General features: G+C 41.9%; 1 protein-coding gene across 10 annotated transcripts in view; it reads left to right on the plus strand.

Moving 5' to 3' along the window:
• auts2a (activator of transcription and developmental regulator AUTS2 a) overlaps positions 1-20,791 on the plus strand; it is a 201,424-nt gene that overhangs the window by 57,625 nt on the left and 123,008 nt on the right. For all 10 annotated transcript variants that reach the window (XM_072446700.1, XM_072446701.1, XM_072446696.1 and 7 more), the window contains exon 4: positions 15,928-16,023. In XM_072446700.1, the coding sequence (XP_072302801.1) occupies positions 15,928-16,023 (96 nt within the window). The remainder of the gene's footprint in view (positions 1-15,927; positions 16,024-20,791) is intronic.

The following is a 20,791-nucleotide window of genomic DNA, read 5'->3' on the forward strand; positions in this document are numbered from 1 at the left end:
GAGGCGCAGATTGACAGGCTGTCAGTGGTCCACACGTCCTCCTCAGAGAAACAGGAGACGAGCCAGCTCCCTCATCTCCCAGCCATCTGCTTCACTCCCACTCACCGCTTTGTCACTTCTCAAGTTTGGTGTACATGGCTGTTTAAGCAAATGGATTTATATTACTGAGTCCAAGAATATCTGAAGGTTATCTAATCTCCTCTTTAAAAGTCTTATTAGTTTGTAGTTATGTTATATACTATTCTGCAAATCTGAAATTGAACCTGGGAAAGACGCATTGCAAAGGCTTCCATTGCAGATTTGCAGTTTTTAATGTGGAGGATAAGTAACCTGAACGTGTCTCTTTGGAGATATTATTGCTTCTCCTGGATTGTTCCTCAGTATATAATGTAAACATATCTATCGCCATGGAGACCAGTAGGTGATGCTACCAAGCCAAAATACAGGTCAGATTTTTTTTTTGCAAGATAGATGGACCAGGAGGCGGCCCGTCAAGTAAAGTTCCATAGTTTCAAAATATACTATCTGACAAAAAACAGATGGTTTGTAATAAAAAACAATGAACAATGAATGACATATTACACGCCCAAAACCCAATTGCAAATCCTCCGCAGTAACAACAAGATTTTACAACAATAATTCTGTATCCTTAGCTGCTGTATCTCCCGACATGTGCCGTGCTCCATTGAATCCAGACACATCCATGTCAGACACACTTAGTAAAAAAATCTCTATTTACATTGTCTGTGCCTTGAGAGCAGGTTTGTGTCTTCACACTGGATGTTTTCTGCACTACCTCCGGGCTGTGCATGCTCATTCCTCTGCTCCCAGGAGTCCTGTTAACCCCTCATTTCCTTCACCACTGCATCCAGCACAAACCACAGCACCCCTGAACGTACCGTGTGTTGTTTGTTTGCGAGGCCCACTTTCTTTCTCCACTATACTCAGGCATCCATTCATTATTCAGCCTATTACCAGCTGCAACACCCCCCCCAAGCAGCACCCAACTAAAACAAGGTTAAGAAATGGCATGAAATGTGTCTGGGCGGATCAAGTGGTGGGGGTGCAAGGGGGGATTCTGCAGACGCGGAAGTGTAGGCCTTTATCAGGGTTCCATCTTTTATTAATTGCCCCAGTGCTTAGAGCGCGGCTTTCTCAGTGATCATTAATGCATGCGTGGATAACGTATTTACATGTTCTTATGAATTATGGATGTGCACAGGGAGGGAGGGGGGGTCTGCTGTGCCCACAGGTCCCTCTGTGCACTTGTCTGAGAGCATGATTTGCATTCAGACTCCAGTGTGAATTCTAGTTGGGAAGTCTCTGTTAGAGGATAGTATATCTCAAGTGCATTCCTATTGGCACGATTGCAGGCTATGGAAAAGTATGTTTGTTTTTTCATGCAAAATGTTGTTTTTTACGCTTCAGTTTACACTTTTATGCTTTGATTGGTGAAGTGTTGTGTTTCCCCTAGAAGATTGCAAGATTACTTAAGATAAGATAAGATAACCTTTATTTGTCCCACAATGGGGAAATTCCATTGTTGCAACACAGAGTAGGCACAGAAACACGGATTTGGCACAGAAGTATAATAATAAAAACAGATAACAGAAATAACTCTTATCTTAATAATAATAATAATAACACTATTATTTACAACTGTTATATGGACAGAAAATATTGCACCAGGGATGATTGACATTATGTCACAGTATTGCACATGATTATGAAGCTGAATGACACATCAGAGCTAACAGTGTTTGTTATAAAGTTTGACAGCAGCAGAAGGAAAGACCTGCGAAACCTTTCCTTCACACATCGAGGGTGGATCAGTCTCTCACTGAAGCTGCTCTCCAGAGCGGACAGAATGTCCTGCAGGGGGCGACACTCATGGTCCAGCATAGATGTGAATCTAGCCAGGACCCTTCTGTCCCCCACCTCCTGCACCGAGTCCAGAGCACAGCCCAGGACGGAGCTGGACTTCTTGATGACTCTGTCCAGCCTCTTCCTCTCCCTCTCTGTGATGCTGCTGCTCCAGCAGGCCACACCTACAGGAGCTGATGCCACCACAGAGTCGTAGAAGGTCTTCAGGAGTGGCCCTGTCACTCCAAAAGACCTGAGTCTCCTCAGGAGCCGACTCTGGCTCTTTCTGTACAGTGCGTCTGTGTTATGAGTCCAGTCCAGTTTGTGGTTCAGATGAACACACTTGACACCATGACAAACAACAGTGAAATCCTTCATTTTCTTTCATTCACATTGTCTCTTTACTTTAACTTTCTTCCTGTATGTGACCATCTTTATGAAAATAAAGGAATAAATTAAACTTTCTAAATGCTGAACGTAAACTGTATGTGACATTAACAGTCAGATAAAAAACACTTTACATTTTTTTAATGTATAATTAAATGTAAATTATTTAATTTTGTTTCTAAAATGGTCAATTATATATTTTTTCTGCTCTTATAATTATATTGTGACCTAAGTAATCACAATTATTGATTAATGAATTCATCTTGACATCCCTACTTTGAGAGAGAGAAAAAGTAGGTTTAAAAACTCATAAAAGTTGTTTTTACATAATGTAGCATGACAGTAGAACATTTCTCAGGATACACTGCTATTGTGTCCTTGGGCAAGACACTTAACCCACATGCCTGCTCCTGTCAGACTGATTCTTTGTGGCAACACTCAGTGAATGAATAAAAGGTGTTTTGAATTGCATGTTCCTTGGTTTACAATGGAAAATGTTGACCACTTCTATGCACCGCAGCAGTAAATTGATATCTGGTGTCACATGACTTCACGCAAAGCACTTCTTAAGTTCATACGGGACACATCTGAATGACCTTTTACCCGTGTATTCAGATTCAGAGAGACGATACTGTAATAGATAGTTTGCGCTTTGTTGATTCCTGTGCAACTATCCAACACTAAAATGCAGCCCTTGTCATCATAGATTGAAACAAAATGGTTAAGATTCATTCACAATGGAAAAAGCACATCTGTACGTAATCTTCGACCACATCTGGAACTAGAACTGAGAGGAGATTGATTTCACTGTTTCTGATCTGTTCAAACTGTTAGACAAATCAGACTTGGGTCACATCGTAATCAAAAACTAAACTCTCCACAATAACGTCATTATTGATCCCTTACTATGACTGCACTTTAATACTGTTGTTTGCTTTTCGCTGACTTGTAGTTTATGTAATGTAATTGAATCAGACATGTGGTGTTGGTCAATACACTAGTGCTCTGAATATGGTTATGCATCAGGCCGGATTGCAGTGAATAATTAGAATTGATTCAGTAACAATTGAATAAATGACAGTGTTAAATCTTTGCAACGTCTGCTGCAAAAGATGGAAAAACAACAGAACATAAAAGGAACGATTAACTGCCAATGCTTGAATTAGAATTGTAAAAAGAGAAAAGTAATAAGCAAATGTTTGCCTGTTTTTGTCCCTCAGTAAAAAGATATCCAGTCTCTTCAAAACAATTTGAAATGGCAAGCGCATAATGAGTGTGTGGTATAACAATGAATTTCACATTGGTGCTTACAATACTACAGGGTGCTGACTGTGGACACGCGCTCGGCATTTTTAGTGAGCACCCTAATGAAAGAGCTGAGCCCCTCCTACAAAACATGTCTTCACAAAATGTACTGTTGAGTATTGAAAGCCATGGAAGCCAGATATTCACTGTGCTGTATGAAACTATTTACTCTCAATTTAAAATTCTGAAGTTTTAATTAGTTAGCCATATCAATCAATCAATCAGTCAAAACTGTATTACAGACTGAATGGGTCCATATATAACAATTAAATACACACAGAACTTGATAGAAGACAAAAAACTCCATATTGTCACAACAAGCACTTCCTCGTCATAAGATTTGTATTATTTCATGTAGCTTCTTAACCTTTTTGACCTTGCAGATGCATTTGACAGACGTATTTTAATTTCCAATATATATATAAAATACTCCAGTAGTCTTCACGTCGGCACAAACTCAGCAATACTATTGAAAACCATGACTGCAGTTATTAGGATGCACAGAGGCTCCTGGTGTGACAAGTTCTCCCTTTGAGGCGACTAAACCCTCAAAGTTCTGTCACTGGCCTGTTTTTAATAACAATCATCTAAAATTACTACAATTAGCCGGCAGCCACGAGTAGCAGGGGAGTGTGTGTGTGTGTGTGTGTGTGTGTGCTCCCCTTTCATATGGAAGAAACAACAGGCCCTTTGTGTTAATCAATGATTAGCCATGAAAGTTAAAGAGTATACTATCATTTTAATCAGACGTATAGAGTGAAAGTTTGAAGTGATTCCCAGTGTGGCCCTGGGTCTAGAAGCAGAGGTGGACCACCACATCCCCCCCAAGCTTTACTGCTGTAGTCTGTCTGTGAGTGGAAAAGCCACACCTGATGAAACGCATAATTTATTGTACTTATTAGTTTCCTTCCTGCATTTATCTCAGTTAAACAATACTGTATGATGTTTTGTATTTTTATTGTCACGCAAACCCGAGTGATTAAGAAGCAAATTACACTGTTTCGACATGTAAAATTGTATTTGAATCAAGCTTGTGCATCCCAAGGGAACTCCAAGAACGTGAAGATGCAACTGTTAAATAATTCCCCATAGTTTAAAGAAATAGATGTGATGTAGCTTAAAAGCATAAATTACAAGTCTATACCAAGTGTTCTATACTAATAATTACAACATTATTTTGCCTTTTACTATCAGGAGACTTGCTTTCCACTCTGATCCTGATGTGTTGTCATGTAGCGCCCCCCACAGGCTAACACTATGCTCACAGGCTGCTGTGGCCCACCGCGAGGGAGGGAAACAGAAGCTGCTCTGAGAGTTGAATGGATTCTGAACTCAAAGCTCAAAGAGGCGGCGATGCATTGTTCCTTCTTGTGGGACAGAAGAGAAGAATACATGAGAGGGGAGCATTCTCTCTGATTCAGCCTCTGTGCAGCCGCTGATCCATTATTCAGCCCTCTGCTTTAAGGATTACTGTGGGGAGAGGAGGTCCTAAAATAGTTTATGTTAGAAGTAATTGCATTAGCGGAGCTCCTGTATAATTAGTGTTGATGTTCTTGTAAGCACTTCTGAAGGTGTTGTTCCTTCTGTTTGTGTTATAAACATATAATGGGTTTGGGTTGAGTCAGTTTGAGATGGTGTTACATTTCACAGGAAAATGTTTTGCTGCGTGTGCTATGTGACATCCACAAACCTCACAGGTATTATTCAAGACATGTTAACAAAGGATTGCACTTTAGAGTTTAAATAGTGATTATATATGACTCTATATGAGCTATCAGAACTATTAAATACACTTCTGACTGAGAAAAATATGGGTGGAGAATCAGAGTTTTCCTGCACACTAAAAGCTACAGGCTCCTGCTCCTGCAGAGACAGACTTTTCAATTGTGTTCCATTCATTTCATGTGCTTTTACTGAAATTGCTATCGTGATGTTTTCAGAAATAATTTTCTGTGTTTCCTCAGGAGGCAAAAGCTGCATTTTCTCTCTTTCTCTGTTCAGCTCGAGCTGGACCAGGGTTGAGTACAAAAGGAGACAAATGGCTCCGTATCAGCTGTGATTTCCTGAATAGCCCAGTGGGAACGCGGGGAGTCGGAGCATGCAGCTCATTGGCGTGGCCCCAAACAGCAACCACGCTGTGAGCGAGATGGCTTTTCTGTGCGCCGGCCCCACTGTGAGCCGCAGGTCTGAACCAGGAGGAGAGCGGGGCCCAGGCACTCAGGCACTGTCGGCTTATTGGCCTGTCTGTGCTGGGGCCATGCAGCAGCACATAAACAGACAAAGACTGCAGATCTCTGCTGTTTGTGAATGCATCAGGCCACACGCTTGGCCACAGTGAGCAGTAAATGTATGCAGCTCTTCTCATGTACATGTAAACTGGAGCATGTTTACTGTGGGCTCAGTGTGTGCTGATGGGAGACCATTGTTTTTCACATGAGTGTACGGGGCTCACATTACAATGCTTCTCCTCTGGTCTGGGCCCACCTCTGCTCTGGACTGACCTTGCCTTTCTGGGCGAGTTGTGCATTCGGGCCAACGAGCCTGTTAGGCAGGCAGACGGCGTGGCAGACTGACTCCCTCTCTGAGGCCCTGCTCCTGCTAGACCCTGTTTAACAGGCATCAGGCTAACACACTTAACACTGGGGAGGATAGAGCAGGCTTAGCTCTTAGCTCTCACTGCAGCTGACATTGTATTAGGAGCCAGACATGGCTGAACGGCAGCACCCTTATTAGCTGTCCACAGCACTGTGGGCTACATGTTAAAGAGTGACTTTAAAATGAAAGAGGTGCCTTCAGCTCCTCCTGCTGCTCCCACGTGTGTGTGTGTGTGTGTGTGTGTGTGTGTGTGTGTGTGTGTGAGTGTGTGTGTGAGTGAGTGAGTGAGTGTGTGTGTGTGTACAGAGGGTACAGAGGGCACAGAGGGTACAGAGGGCACAGAGAGTACAGAGGGTACAGAGGGTACAGAGGGTACAGAGGGTACAGAGGAGCCATGTTCAATAGGTGGAGCTCTTGTGTTGGAGTTTGATAACTTGTATTCACCTGCTCTTGAAGGTCTTGCACATAAAACAGATTCTTCCACACAGACCCAGACACAAACGTGCATATTTTCATATGAAGCTCACTTACAGCATTTGATGAGCACTGCAACATTGCCAACTGCTACTGTTTACGTTGGAGCCCATTTGAAAGTCTAATGAGACTCGTATGTTTGTGTGTGTTTTATTTACGACTGAATCCCTCGCTCTTCCTTTGTGAATGGGGGAAAATCCTGAGTCTACCATCCCTCTTTCCTCTGTGCAGTCTCCTCCTGCTCAGCCCTCCATCTCTGCGGCCTGTCAGCATGCTTTTTCATTTGGCTTGTTGCTACAGGGGGCTCCGCGCTGGCAGATTACAACTCGCCAGCCAGTCATTTTCGATTTATCATGGCCCCTCCCTCTGTGCCGCCGCTCTGTCAGCGCTCCACACATGCACACTCTGTCCAATACACTCAGCTCCCTCCTGTCTCTCTTATCTCTCTCCTTCCATCGGGGTGGAAAATTTAACTCCCAAGCCCCCCAAAACAAAGAGGGAGAAATATTACGGCGGTGGAAGCGTTTAAGTTGGAGAGGCGGCGAGGGCTGTATTATTACTTAGGCCTCTGTCAGTGGTGATGACCCAGGAGAGGAGAGAATATCGATCGTGTGTCACTCAAGGCATTCAGCAGATTGCATTGACATAGCTTGTCGGGGACTTTAATAGCGAGGTTAGCAGCCTTGGCCGGGACCCAGGAGAAAAGTCTAACTGTGCCCTATTTCACGGTGGCTTTTAACCATTCCCTTGGTCCTACAGCGAATTGATAACAGTAAGGAAGTAATTTTACTCTCATAATTGCCTTCCTGAGGTTGACATTTGTGGCCTTCTAAGCCTGAAAAGAATCTGTCCGAAAGCATTATGAAGGACCACATCATGCTGCTTATTTGGAGACAGAATATAGCCTTGGTGGATACTTTGATGCGGTACATAGAGAAAAACAATGTCCAAGGTTTGAGAAAAGAGAAATCCAAAAAGTTGCACAAGCTTGATTTATGGGCTGAGGAAGTGCATTACAGGCCCAAGGAAACTCAGACCAAACACAAACAGAGCCAGAGCATGTTTTCAAAGGGGGTCAGAGCCAGTGATTTGACAGAGTGCTTTGTTGATAGCTACTGAGAACACAAACTGATCAAACAAACCGGGCTATAAGATATAAACATGTGGGTTCTGTTTGCATAAATGAACCGTAAATGCCATTCTATAGGCTCTCGGGTGCCTATAGCATAACTAAATGTAACCAGTCTGCGGTTCTACAATGTTCTTAGAAGTGTCAATTCTTTGGACAAATTTGGTATTTTTCATGCTTTGTAACTTAAAACAGTGAATGCTTTGATGATTCTATGTGACCAATAGCGTATGGAAAACAGATATTACAGATACATGTTTATAGTGCAGGCATTTTATAGGCACTGCAACTGTTTTTTTCCTGTCTTAAAAAGTAGTTAATTTTAAATACGATAAGATAAGATATTCCTTTATTGTCCCACATGGGGAAATTTCATTTCAAATAAGTATTATCCCAAAAGTATTCCTTGCTTGGTTAACACCTTTCAAGCATCCTAATTATTCACCACTTTCAGAGGCCAGAGCAGAGTTTTGCAGTGCTAACCGCAACTAGCGTGGTAACAGCGCTCCAGTGTTACTTAAAACACTTTGCAACTAAATGCTGGCAACACACAGCGGTCTCATATTGACTTTAAGGGCTGCTTTTACCATGTGTGTACTGAGGCAAAACTAATTTTACTTTAGAAAAAAACATTGGATACATGCCGGGTTGAAATTATAATAAAGTGAATATGGGCTGGGCGATATAGCTAAATATACTGAGTTTTGAATTGTGATTCTGTGTCTAGTTTTTCAATCTTTTTAAGCCATAGTTCCATGTTTCATGGTGAGACTTGCCTCCGAGTTAGTCATGTCATAAGTGTAGTGCTTGCAAATGTGTGCCTGGTCCTTCAAAAGGCTCTGGCTAAGCATAATTCCATCTTCTCTGCAGCAGCGAGAGTGACACAGACCGGGATGTACTATTCCTGTAACATAAAAAGCACTCTCCCAAACTGGAAGCATTTGTCTATCATATTACCACCACACATGAGCCGCACACAAGGATTGACCCAGTGTTAAGTGTCTGCGCTAAATTTCATTGCCTCCATCTACTGGAAGGCCTGCCAATATACTGGCAGTGAATTCCTGGAGGAAAATAAATGGCAATAAAAAAGAGAAATGATAGCCCCTGCAAGCTGATAGGAGCTGGCCTTCTCTCTGCTGTCTTTTTTCCATGCCGCTCTTTATTGAAGCTGCCCAGCCCAGGGAGCTGTGATTTGGCACACTGGCCGCGCCTGCCTTTGGATGGCTCTCTGAAAGCCAATACCACGGTAATGACTTGCTAGCACAGATTGTAGAGTTGGGGAATGGTGTAATTAATTGCACATAAATTTCTTTGATGAGTGGTTATGTGGTGATGAGCACATGCCAGGGCAGCCAGTTTCCTGTTTGCAGATTTAGCCGGATTCTAGTATTCTCCAGGTGGACCGTCTGTCAGCACTATACTGGGGGATTGTGGGAGCTGGGGGAATTGGCGCTGCATAAAGTGAGTGGGGAGGTTATTTTACTGCCACTCAGGGCCACTATAACAAGATGTTCAGATATGATCTAAGAGAGTAGAGGTCTCCTGCCGCTCTTATATCCTCCTCCCCTCTCCTCCGCAGCCTCTCCACCTGCTCAGTTCATTATTAAATCTGGGAATTGTCCCCATAACTCAGTGCTCCAGACCGCCGCATTATATGACCATTTGCGAGGAGGGTGATTGCGACGCAGGCCAGAGGATGGATGTTAAAAGCATATTGATTTGTCTGTAATGTCGTCATAGATCAAAGATTTATGGCGATACACAAATGCAGCCGCGAGCCGGTGTAGCCTGCAGCCTGCGGTGGAGGAAATGGAGTCCTTTAGTATGACTGATGAGATCAAAACGCTGCTCTCAACCACTTTTACCACCCCCGCTGCTGCCCCTGCCCCCCCTCATGAGACTAAATTTCTCAGCCGTTACTTCAGTTGCTGGGACCTGCTCTCAATGGATCCGCAGCGGTTCATTCCAGTACAGAGACAAAGAACTTGATCATCGTGTTCAATAGTGATCTCTCAATGAAAGTAAAGCAACGAGAGAGAAGGGCTGGCCAAAAGATGTGGATGGTGTAAAAATTTAAAAATGGTTAGGCGTAAGGCATCATCTAGGGGCGATCTGATATTTTTTTATTTTTTGGCTTGCTGCTGGCGTAGATAACCAATATTTGCCTATACCAATATTTCGGTTTTAAAATCCATTGCACAGGTCTAGCTATAAAATGAAGGAGCGATTACAAATGAACTTCACAAATAATAACAGAATGTATATTTTATATTTATGGCATGATAAACATACAGACATATTGTTAGCCTATTTGCGCTTCTATTTTCATTTTTACAGTCTGATACACTGGGGACAATCTGGTAATGACTGCGTCACAGCCCAAAAAAAAAAAAAAAATGGCCAATACTGATACTGGAGCCAATATATTGCGCAAAATCATTGTGTAGTTGTCCTATTTTCTTTTTTTTTAATTGTTTTCCCTTCTCATCCAAAAATCCTGTATTTTTGAGTAATCTTTATTCTCCCACATTCAAGATGCCTTTGCTCCAACAATTCCTATTTTCCCCTACCACTGCTTAAATTGCACCCATCCAAAGGCGAGGCAAGAGGTTTGAATTTAAATTGAATTTAAAAAAATATATTCTATTTGTCCTGTCCGGCTTTAAATAAGCCTTTAAATATAGGAAGTATACGGCAGTCAGAATCCAAGGAAAGTAACAACTGTGGGGGAAGCAATTCATTCATTTTAATGTAGAAGAGTTGTTATATCAAGGAGTTATGTTGTACCAAACACAGACCTAAAGACATGGAGAAAAATAAAAGTATCCAACGGCTCTACAAAACAATCTGCTTACTTTTTGGAGGTAACGTCACATCAACAGCCTCCACTAGTGACTTAGTTTAGGTGTGTGTACTGTCCTCTATCCTACAAACTCAACACTGAATATTGACGTATAACTAACAGCATTACTATATTGTTAACTCCATGGAATGCTAAGTCCAGCTTTGCACTTACATGCTATTTAAATAATATCCCAGTTGAATGAAATAAAATAAACCCGAGTATTGTGCGCTTATGGCAACACAGTGCGGCAGTAAACAAACCCTGGGCTGTGGTGCTGCTGCTGGTGACAGGCCAAGACAGAGCTGAGAGGAGTGCTGTCTGTGGCACTCAGAGCAGCCCAGGGTCAGAGCCAGGCCACTGCCGAGCGCTCCCCCACACTGCACTGTCACAATAATGAGCTGCTCGCCCCTGTCAACCGCACACAGGCCCGGAGCAGCCTTTAGCCGCTGTACAACATAATGTCTCATCACATAAAGACAGCGCTTGGTTAAAGAGGCACATCCCAACTGCTGCTGTCTCCAGACCCGCGGAGCTCATCGTGAGATGCCTGAGACGCAGGACATAATTAGAGATGCTTAATGTGCGTTAATGTTTGTCAATGGGCTCTCCCAAGGCCATGCAGAAGTACCAGTTCGAAGTCGACTCAAATTTCTAAACATTTTAACTGCTGAGAAGTAAGTTTTCCTTTAATAGCTCTGGTATATAGCTCAATAAAGGTATCATAAAGGAGATATTCAAAGTGTAGTCAGTAGAACCAGGGGATTTGACAGTGCCGCAGGAAATAGACAATTTATTATGGGCATCCGAGCTGAGGTAGTGGATTATCTATAAAACTTTCATGGTTCTCCCTCAGTGGCAAGCGGCCATAAAACTCCCCAAATGAGGGACTTGTTAATTTACTTGTTAAAGCAAATTAAAAATTTATAAGCGCTTTTAGGTAAATGAGATCCTCTTTCATTGCCGGGCTAGTGGGAGTGTGTGTGGCGGTTCCTGTGAGGACAGGTTAGCTGTTGTGAGAGCCGCAGAAGAACAATAAAAGCCCTTAAATTGTTCCAGCCTTTATTAGTGCGGGCTCGGCAGCTGCTGTTGTGCGTATCTAAGGGAAACCAAGAGCTGATGGCTGCACAATCCCTGCGAGGCCCATCCACAGAAGTGAGCCTAGTTCACTGTCATCTCTCTTCCTTTTTGTGGGGTGAGGAATGGGAGTATGTGGGTGTGTGTGGGGTCCTGTTTAAAGAGTCTGGTGTGGTTCAAAATGCTAGCAGTCATCTTCTGTGCTTGATTGCATTGAGTCTGTAGCACAGCCCTTGAGAATAGGTCAATACTCTTGTAAAATCCCTCAATAGCACTGGTGAGCACTTTCCTGTAAGTGAGAAAAGAATTGACTCCACATGTGCGGAACAATGCTGTAAATTATGTTCCCATGTACTTTACTGCGTTGTAATAAATAACTCTTCTGAGAAGGAGACTGTTGTCCAAGGCATTATGAATGGATTTTCTCCTTTTAGTTTTGAAAATGTGAAGATGCAGAAGTCTCTTTGCACAAGAGCAAAGGCTTTAGTGGAAGTGTTTTATTAGATGCTAATGTCTGTCTGTGTCTTTAATTGTGGTGAAATTAGCCTCTGGATGACTAAAACCATCTGTTTGTGTTCCTCCTACAGGGGCAGTTTTACACAGTGCAGCTGACTAAGGTCATTAAATAAATGCATTCTTATGTTTCAACCTTCTCCTTAATTATTCTCTTTGTACACACCAAATAGAACAGTGCAATCAGGAAAGAACAAGCTATGAAAAAAATGTATCTCATTGTTTTCCATTTTAGTTTTTACATAATATTAATTTTCGGAAATAAAAACAATAATCCTTAGCCAACCATGGGCCATTCAGAGTTACCAAATCACATGTATGCCTAATCTTAATTAAGGCTGCACAATTAATCACAAAATTATTGATTCCGCAGTATTGACTAATGAAATAATCAATATCACAACTAACGTTTACACCAAGGTCTTCCATCAGACAGAAAATGGACTTTATGAAAACGTTAAAAGCTGAGACTTCCGGGTTATGGCGGCGCTTTCAGCTGACACACCCACACCTCTGCTGCAAAACCTGGCTTTAAATCATGGTTTGACCCACCTAATCCCAAAGAAGAAGAACAATTAAGGCGTGTGCAAGGAAGGCGCAGGTCTGGTAACACTACGGGACCGAAAAAAACAAAGCTGACGGTCCACTATCCTTTAGAAAACAGCCCACATCGCAAGCTAACGTGGCTCCTTACATCACAATCAAAAGAGCACATTGCCTGGGCAAGCCTGATAATATTGTTTCTTAACTATTGTGTGAAGGAACGTGTCCTGAAGGCTGCAAGAGACCTCCAGTACAAAGGCAAGAGCATGGTCTTTGCTCCAGGTATTCCAACCGGGGTTCGTCAACAACGACAAAAGTTCCACCACATCTGTGATCTTTGTGTTCCTATGGTTCTCGTGTCTGTTTGTTGTTTTCGACCAGAGAGAGTAAAAATATTCTAAAGTTATCAACAGTACGATCAATACAATCAACCTAATGGCATCAAGTGTTACAAGTAGCATCCTTCAATGGCATACTGAACTCAATGAAATGAACAAAGATGTAACAAAAATTAAAAAAAGAAAGAATAAACATTGTATATTTACAAGAGACGCATTTGAATGGCACTGAACAAAAACTAACAAAATTCTGTTATAAAAAATCCTATTATTCATCATACAAAGGCAAACATAGAAGGGGCATTGCAATATGTATTTCAAACCGAATAGCTTTTTAACTTCAACTTTAATTTGACTGACTGTGGGCAAAGTGGAACATTTGTTTAGATACATTTTATTGATTTGTAGGATGTCTTTTGATTTATGTCTGTCATTCTCTTGCTGGGCTTGTTTTGTTTGTTTTTTCATATATATATGAATAAACAAATATATATATATATATATATATATATATATATTTGTTTATTCATATATATATGAAATATATATATATATATATATATATATATATATATATATATATATATTGTTCAATGTTCATCATAAAGTTGAAAAAGAAAAAAATCTTAATAAAAAAAAAAAGAAAACATTAAAAGCTGATTTTATTCATGATTTGCCTTAGCAACAAGTCTTAGCAACAGTTTAGTCTTGGTTTTGTCTCTGTTAAATATTTTTTTTTAATTTGAGTCCTTTGTTTAAATATTAAATATTAAAAAAAATATTTAAAAACTAATTGTTTTTATTCATACAGTTGTTTTATTCAAATCTATGCGAGTCGCCACCAAAATGTGTCCAATTTAGCACTATAAAGGCAAATGCTCATCAAACACGGACACAAATCTGGATTAAACTTCAATTCTCATTTATGGAGGCTCTAGGGTACATCAGGAACAAGCGGAGGAATACATTTTCACATGGCCGTGTAATCAGGTCCCAGGCTATATTTTAACATCTTTATTAGACATGTACTTCAGGCGGCTGAATTTGAGTAAGATTTGTCATTTCATGCCGCACACGCCTGCTGCTGATAAGCCAGAAGACTCACCATATGATTGCACAGCTCCCCCGCTGCCTCGCTGCCATTCCAGATCGATTATTCAAATATAAATCTGCCCCACGTTTGCGTGATGATAGCCAGGCCACGCACTGTACCGTTCAATTTTTTATCTGCCGATCTTTAATTCAGTCGGCGGAATATATTTGTGTGCACATTCATAAATGCATGAGTGCCCTGGCTCAGTCCTCTCTCTGTTGTCAGCAGGGACACTGGCTGCTTAATAAATATTATAGGTCAACATGTTTTTGAAGCTGGAAGTCCAAAGCTGGGGTGTAAACATCATGCCCCATTTTTTTTTTTTTTTTGCTGTGATCTTTCCTCAGACAAGGACAACAGAAGTATTTTTTCCATTTCAGATTCACAAATGAACTGGCAATTACACAAAAAGATAAATCTGTGCCCGGGTTTAGTGGGAATAGAAAGTTAATTAGTGCTATCACCGGCCTGCTGTGTGTTAGCTGTATAGACACACACACACACACACACACACACACACACACACTAGAGAAGCACCACCAGGCATTTCCCACCAGCCCCGACTCTCTTATCAGGCTCAGAGCTGCGACCAATTCACTGCCTTCCGCCCGTTGTGCAATTCTTCCAAGGAATAGGATTCTTTTCACACCTTTAATGGCCACAGAAAAGGGAACATTTTCATTTTAATTATCTTCTCAACTCAAGGGTTCGTTTAGTATTCCCACACCTCATGCCCTTTCATCACACTAAATGAAGGTTTGTACCTACCAGAGCTGAAAAATAGTCTCGGTCGGTCTTAGGAGCTGGAGCGGGACGGTGTGGAGTATTTAAAGGTGCAGCGTTTCAGGGTATTTCATTAATTGTTATGTAAAAGGCCACTATGAAGAGGCGGGGCTTATCAGTTTGGCAGTTTTTAAGAGAACGTTTTTGTTACTCAGCTATTTTAGATCAATATTGCCATTTATAATGAACAAAAGTTTAACTGATCATCTAATATAGTTATAGTTCCATTCTAAGTACCTGTATTTATGTCATGTATGCTTTTCTCACCTTTAATGACATTTTTGAACATTTTAATTCAGTTCTATCATTTCTGCCTCATAATTTAACAAACGTAGGTACCAAAAACAGCCCTTTCTACTTGTATAATGTTATTGTCAATGATTAGTTTGACTTCTGTACGTCTCCTGACCCCACAGCGCTCTGATATGGAAGCCGCCAGTGCTTTTGCGGCGTGTCTGCGCTGGGCTCGTCCATCACATCAGCACAGCACGTCGGAACAGGACAGACAGTCGCTCCTCCCTCTGCCACAGTATCTGATTATTCTCCAGATCGAAAAGGACCTCTGGTTGGCATCAGATTGGCACTTCTTCTCTTCTCCTCTCCTTGTTATTTTGCTGTAGCTCAAACAGAATGTGTGGAGGATGACACTTAGTGGGCCCCTGCTGCCTCAGCATGTGGTGTCTGCTCAGAGAGGGGTAGTGGCTCCATTTGAAGGTTCTGGAGGGTCTTTGTTCCCTCTCCTCTATGTGGTGGTGGGCAGAGAGGAGTTTCATACTGCGAGATCAGATGGCGTCTATCATTGGCAAGTCCGGTGATGGCCGCCGAATAGACTCCCAAAACATGACAGATTTACAGAGACAGCCCCAGTGCCAGTGCCAGCGTTCACATATTCATGAACCAGAATTTAGTGCTGGCTATCGAGGCTTTTACTTACTTTTATCTTTTTTGTCAACCAATTGCAATTCTTCTTTTTGATTTACAGTTGAAGAACGGGCAGAGCAACTGTAAGGGCAGCGACAGTGAGAGTGCACTGTCCAAGCCGTCGATCAGGAGCAGCTCCAGAGACCGACTCACTGATGTAAGTCGACTAACTTTACCTGCTACTTGTCTATTTGTTTACTGGGGATTATCTATGATATGCTACTGTAAACTTGTTTTTTTGTGTTATGTAAACCATGTGAACAAAATGAGCTTTCCAACATTTCAATTATTTATCGATTGTTTGCATCACACAGGATACTTTTTTCTACTCTTTATTTCCTGTTGGTAGTGATTTAAATTGTTTTTTTTCTGTTGTTGCATTTAAAAAAAACAGAAAACTTCATTTATTTTGTATTTATTTACTTTATTGCAAGCAAGCAACATTTATTTGCACATTTTGTACACAGCATTATACAAATGGTGTGTTACAATCATTAAAATCAAAATACAAATGCATTCACATTCATAAAATCATAAATAATCAACTTAAATGTATAATTTAAAAGAGAAAATGTTGATACAATTATTTAAGTTATAGGCGTAACATTGTTGTGTATATAAGTAGGTGAAAATGGTCAACAGTTAATAATAATCAGAATTTTGTTATAGAAGGTTGGCAAAATTAAATTAAATTAAATCATAAACATAACCTACATCTAATACACTTCTAAAATACTTTTACAATGTTATTGATTCAGAAATCTGTAATAAATGTTAATAATAAATAATGTAATTGATACAAAGAGGGCTTACATTTAACCAAGCCACTTTCTTATTGTGGATAAGCCACAACAGAGAGTCCAGAGTTTGTGCAATGTGACATGTCCCAGAATGTAGAGAGAGCAGACTCCAGGGAGAGCTGAGACAGGCAGCGCTCTGTGATTTGTGAGCACAAGAGATCAGATATCAGCCCATAATTAAAGATGTCAGACGGAGGCAGGCCAGTCTTTGAGAGAGACATGGCCGACAAGTGAAGCAAAGCTGATTCTCTGTGTAGCGCCAGGACGCTTGACTGGGCACAAAGTGAAACGAGAAATCTGATGTTTACAACAACAATTGAACAAATACTACTATTATCTAATATTATTTGACTATCCTGTAGCTACACAGTAATAGTATAGGGTTTCACTGATAACAGAACAACACACACAGTAATAGGACTGTATTGTTTGGATGTAAACAATGTATTCACCATTCAAATATTCACTACCTTTATGTAAGCAGCTGTATGTTACTTAAACCACTTCCATATGTGATGACAACATGTTGCTTCAGTTTGCTCTACACACACCCTCAGGAGAGCGGTCATCAGGGAGGAGCTGCTGAAAGCTGGGCTGCAGAGGACTGACTTTTAGAGCGACATGTCACGTCTTCACAGGTTTTAGAAAAAGTCCCCAGCCCTACACTTTAAAACCCCACTTCACACATGGGCTGAGGCGCAGCGGATAACGCTGTTTTCTGCTGCATGGAGGAAAACCCAAAGATATATATATATATATATATATATATATATGATACATAGAATCTAAAGCTGTGTCCTTTTCAGTGAAATAATAAACAGTTGTGTGTTCCAGCAGTGGTCAGACTGACACTGACTGTGCTCAGCTGCACGGGGAATGGCGATGCTCTCTTTGAGTGGCGAAGCAAAGAGAATGCCTCTAAGTCACTCGTTAGTGGCACAGAGCAGTGTGAAACAGGATCCTGTTCATTAGAGCAACAGTTCACTAATGGTATTTGCTGCAGAACTTCCTTCCCCTCTTCCCCTCTTCCAATGTTCCCCTGTTCCACTGTTCCCCTCTTCCCCTCTTCTAATGTTCCCCTGTTCCCCTGTTCCCTGGCTGGGTGCAGAGTAGCGCTCCGCTGGAGCAGATTAAGTAAGTGTGTGACCTGGCAGTGGTTGTGGGATGAGGCCAGAGGAGGTCAGGGCTGCCTCCTGCACTCTCTCCTCTCCTCACTCCGTCCTGCCAGCTCATTAAGGTCTACAAATGACACATCCGCTCAGCCCCAAACCCAAACTAAATTGGCAGGCTTACCCATATTTGCTGTGAAGCACTGGGCTCCCTCTTGGGCTTGTTTGAAGCCAACATGGCAGCCACCCCCCACACACACACCGCCTCAGTCTGGGTGGCAGGATGAGGCAGCAGCAGAAGGGAGGGCAGGAGCGCCGGATGAATCACTCCCGTTTAGTCTCTGCGGTAAGGGGTGAAATGCCATCATTACCCAGCTGCCTATCAAATAAATTGGCAATTACGGACCTAGGATTGCGAGTAAACAGCATGTTACTCCTTTTTTCCACCTTAGGCTCTTGATGAGAGCTGCAGAAAGACTCTGTAGTCGTGGTTCGGATCCGCCAGTCAGTGTTAGCAATGTTAGCTAGCCTGATGGGAGGTGCATTGGACAGACTTTAATAAATATATCCCTTATTTCACTGGTTATTTCAGAACCAGCTATAGAGATACAGTATGTGGTGTAGCGCAGAGTTTTTCTATTGAAGCAAATATTATGCTTAAGAAAATGTGGTATAAAGCACCTGTAACCTGCAACAATGTAAGTTATAATATCTTAATTTTATTCGAAATTTGTGAAATGTGAAAAGACCTAGCGATGCATGTTCTGTTTCTTGATGCAAAAAAGTGTGTTTTTTTCCACTCCAGGCCCTTCTCCTCTCACACGACAATGTTTTCTTGTGGTGAACGTTATTTAGTAATGAAACATCTGGTAGTGATATAATAAAGTCAGGCTTGGTCTTCCCAGGCTTTTGAAGCGGTCTGAGGTTTGAGGCAGCAAAACTGAGCCTATGATTACTGCTTTTAGAGTCCCGGTGCATGCAGTGAAGCCATTTCATTTCAAATTACACTTTTTTACAAACAGATCGATGGCACTGAATACTCTTAATTTTTCCATGAACATTTAGTCTGGAACTTTAGCAAACCAATGGTGAAATACTTATGTAATGTTAGCTGACAAAATCCCCATCCCACCTCCTCAGTACATTCTCCAATTATTCGCTGACACCCGGATGTAAATGAGGTCGCGCTCCCCTGCATGTCCAGATACGCCGGCCAATTTGCTCTGACACTGAACATGTAATTGCTCGCATCAATTATATGTCACTCTCTCCCCTTTTCTCTGCCTCTCAATAATTTGAAATGTTTCTTATTAGAGACAAGCATTTAGATATGGGAGCCAGAACGTTGTACCTATAATTAGCTCGTTATCGCAGGATCGTCCTCTCTGCCACGGCCGCTGTGTGTGCAGGAGTAATAATGCGAAAGCGAGCAGCGGATGCATAGGGATTTAACCGACAGCTGATGTAATGGCTTCTCCACAGGTTTAAATATAATGTCGCAGAGATGTCTGGGAGATGTGGCATTTGGAAAAGAATCTGGCAAATGCAATGTCTAAATAGTGACCTAAATACATTTTCTAATTATGGGGTTATTAATGCTCTATCCATGTAATTACAAAGTATCTGACGACTGTGTTGCCGAACTAACAAAAAATGATGTCTTTATGTCTAATCTTACATGCAAACAAATAACTTCATAAATAACTGGCTAAAAACAACAACATTGCTGGTTACGCTTTCATTAACCTAAATTGTGACTATTCGTCTTGACATGCGCATACTTACTGCTGGCATTTTGGACCCAGACCAATCTCGTGCTCTGAGCCACACTTTCATTTTTCTTTCCCCTTTTATCTGGTGTCGCCTGCAGTCAGATTGTCAGGAACAGATTGTGACACTTTGTGACACGGCGTTCAGGCTAAATTCTGCTTTGCCTCAATCAGCCTGCCAGGGCCCCAGCAGCTCTTTGTCCATCAAGGAGCGGCCGCAGGTCCCACTGGGTCCTGGTTCTGGGGGCATGCCTACCGTCAAGTCGCCATGTCTGCTGTTTCATTTAGATCTGGATACATGTGCGGCTGGACGGCTATAATTAAATGAAAATAAGTACTGTGATTGTGTGCAGTGACCTTTCAACAAGCACAGTGTCGACAGTGGCCTAGACAGTGTTACATTTGAAGACCTTGGACACAAAGACTACATGGCTATTCTATAAAAAGCGTGTTGTTGTGAAGCCTGGACACAAGGCTTTTTAATTGCTGAAAGTGATCTAAATCAAGGCCTATGTGGTAAATACCGCTCAGGCTAATGTTGTCTGAGCGAGATCCCTCTGTGCTGTAAATGATAAATCTATTCTCATGGAAGATTAATGGACTGCACAAGTGGTGTTGAATGTCATTGTTGAAGGTTGAAAGTATTGAGCGGTTGAATCCCATCCATATGTTTTCAGGAATGACATAAATAGGCTCAGCCGGATTCCATTTTGACTTATCAAGCTTAAACTGGTGCCAGAGCCATGTGATACTTGCCAAGAATTCCGGCTCCTAGGCTTCCAATAACAAATCCTATTCCACATAATTTCCACAAAAAATTGGCTGTGGTCATGCCATTGCCACCCCGTTTTCTTCCCCCCGTTTTGTCGTGCGCCCTGCAGCTTCTTGGCCACGCACCACTTCCGCATTCCCACTTACCCCGTGCCCCATAGCCTCAATTTTTGATGTCACGGCAGGCTTTGGCGAGGGAGTATCTCTGCTCTTTGTTCCAGCCTTTTCAGCGTGTACGTCGTTCCACTGGGGTAAGTTGAATAAGTGCAGCCCAGAGGAATCTCTACAAAGGTCTCCCTCTGATTGGATGCATGCAGAGCCCAAGGAGAGAGCGCCGGTTGCCATAGCGATGAGAGCAATGTGGGAAGTGGCTGCGCAAAGGAGCGGAGAGGGAAGTGGCGCTTTCTTTTGTGATGGGAGGTCTCTATCGACTGACATTCTCTTTTATGAACACGTACACATGTATACACTGGTGC

Source organism: Eucyclogobius newberryi, unplaced genomic scaffold (assembly GCF_026437365.1).
Source record: "Eucyclogobius newberryi isolate DKJ021-1_F unplaced genomic scaffold, fEucNew1.0.hap1 SCAF_15, whole genome shotgun sequence".
NCBI lineage: Eukaryota > Metazoa > Chordata > Actinopteri > Gobiiformes > Gobiidae > Eucyclogobius > Eucyclogobius newberryi.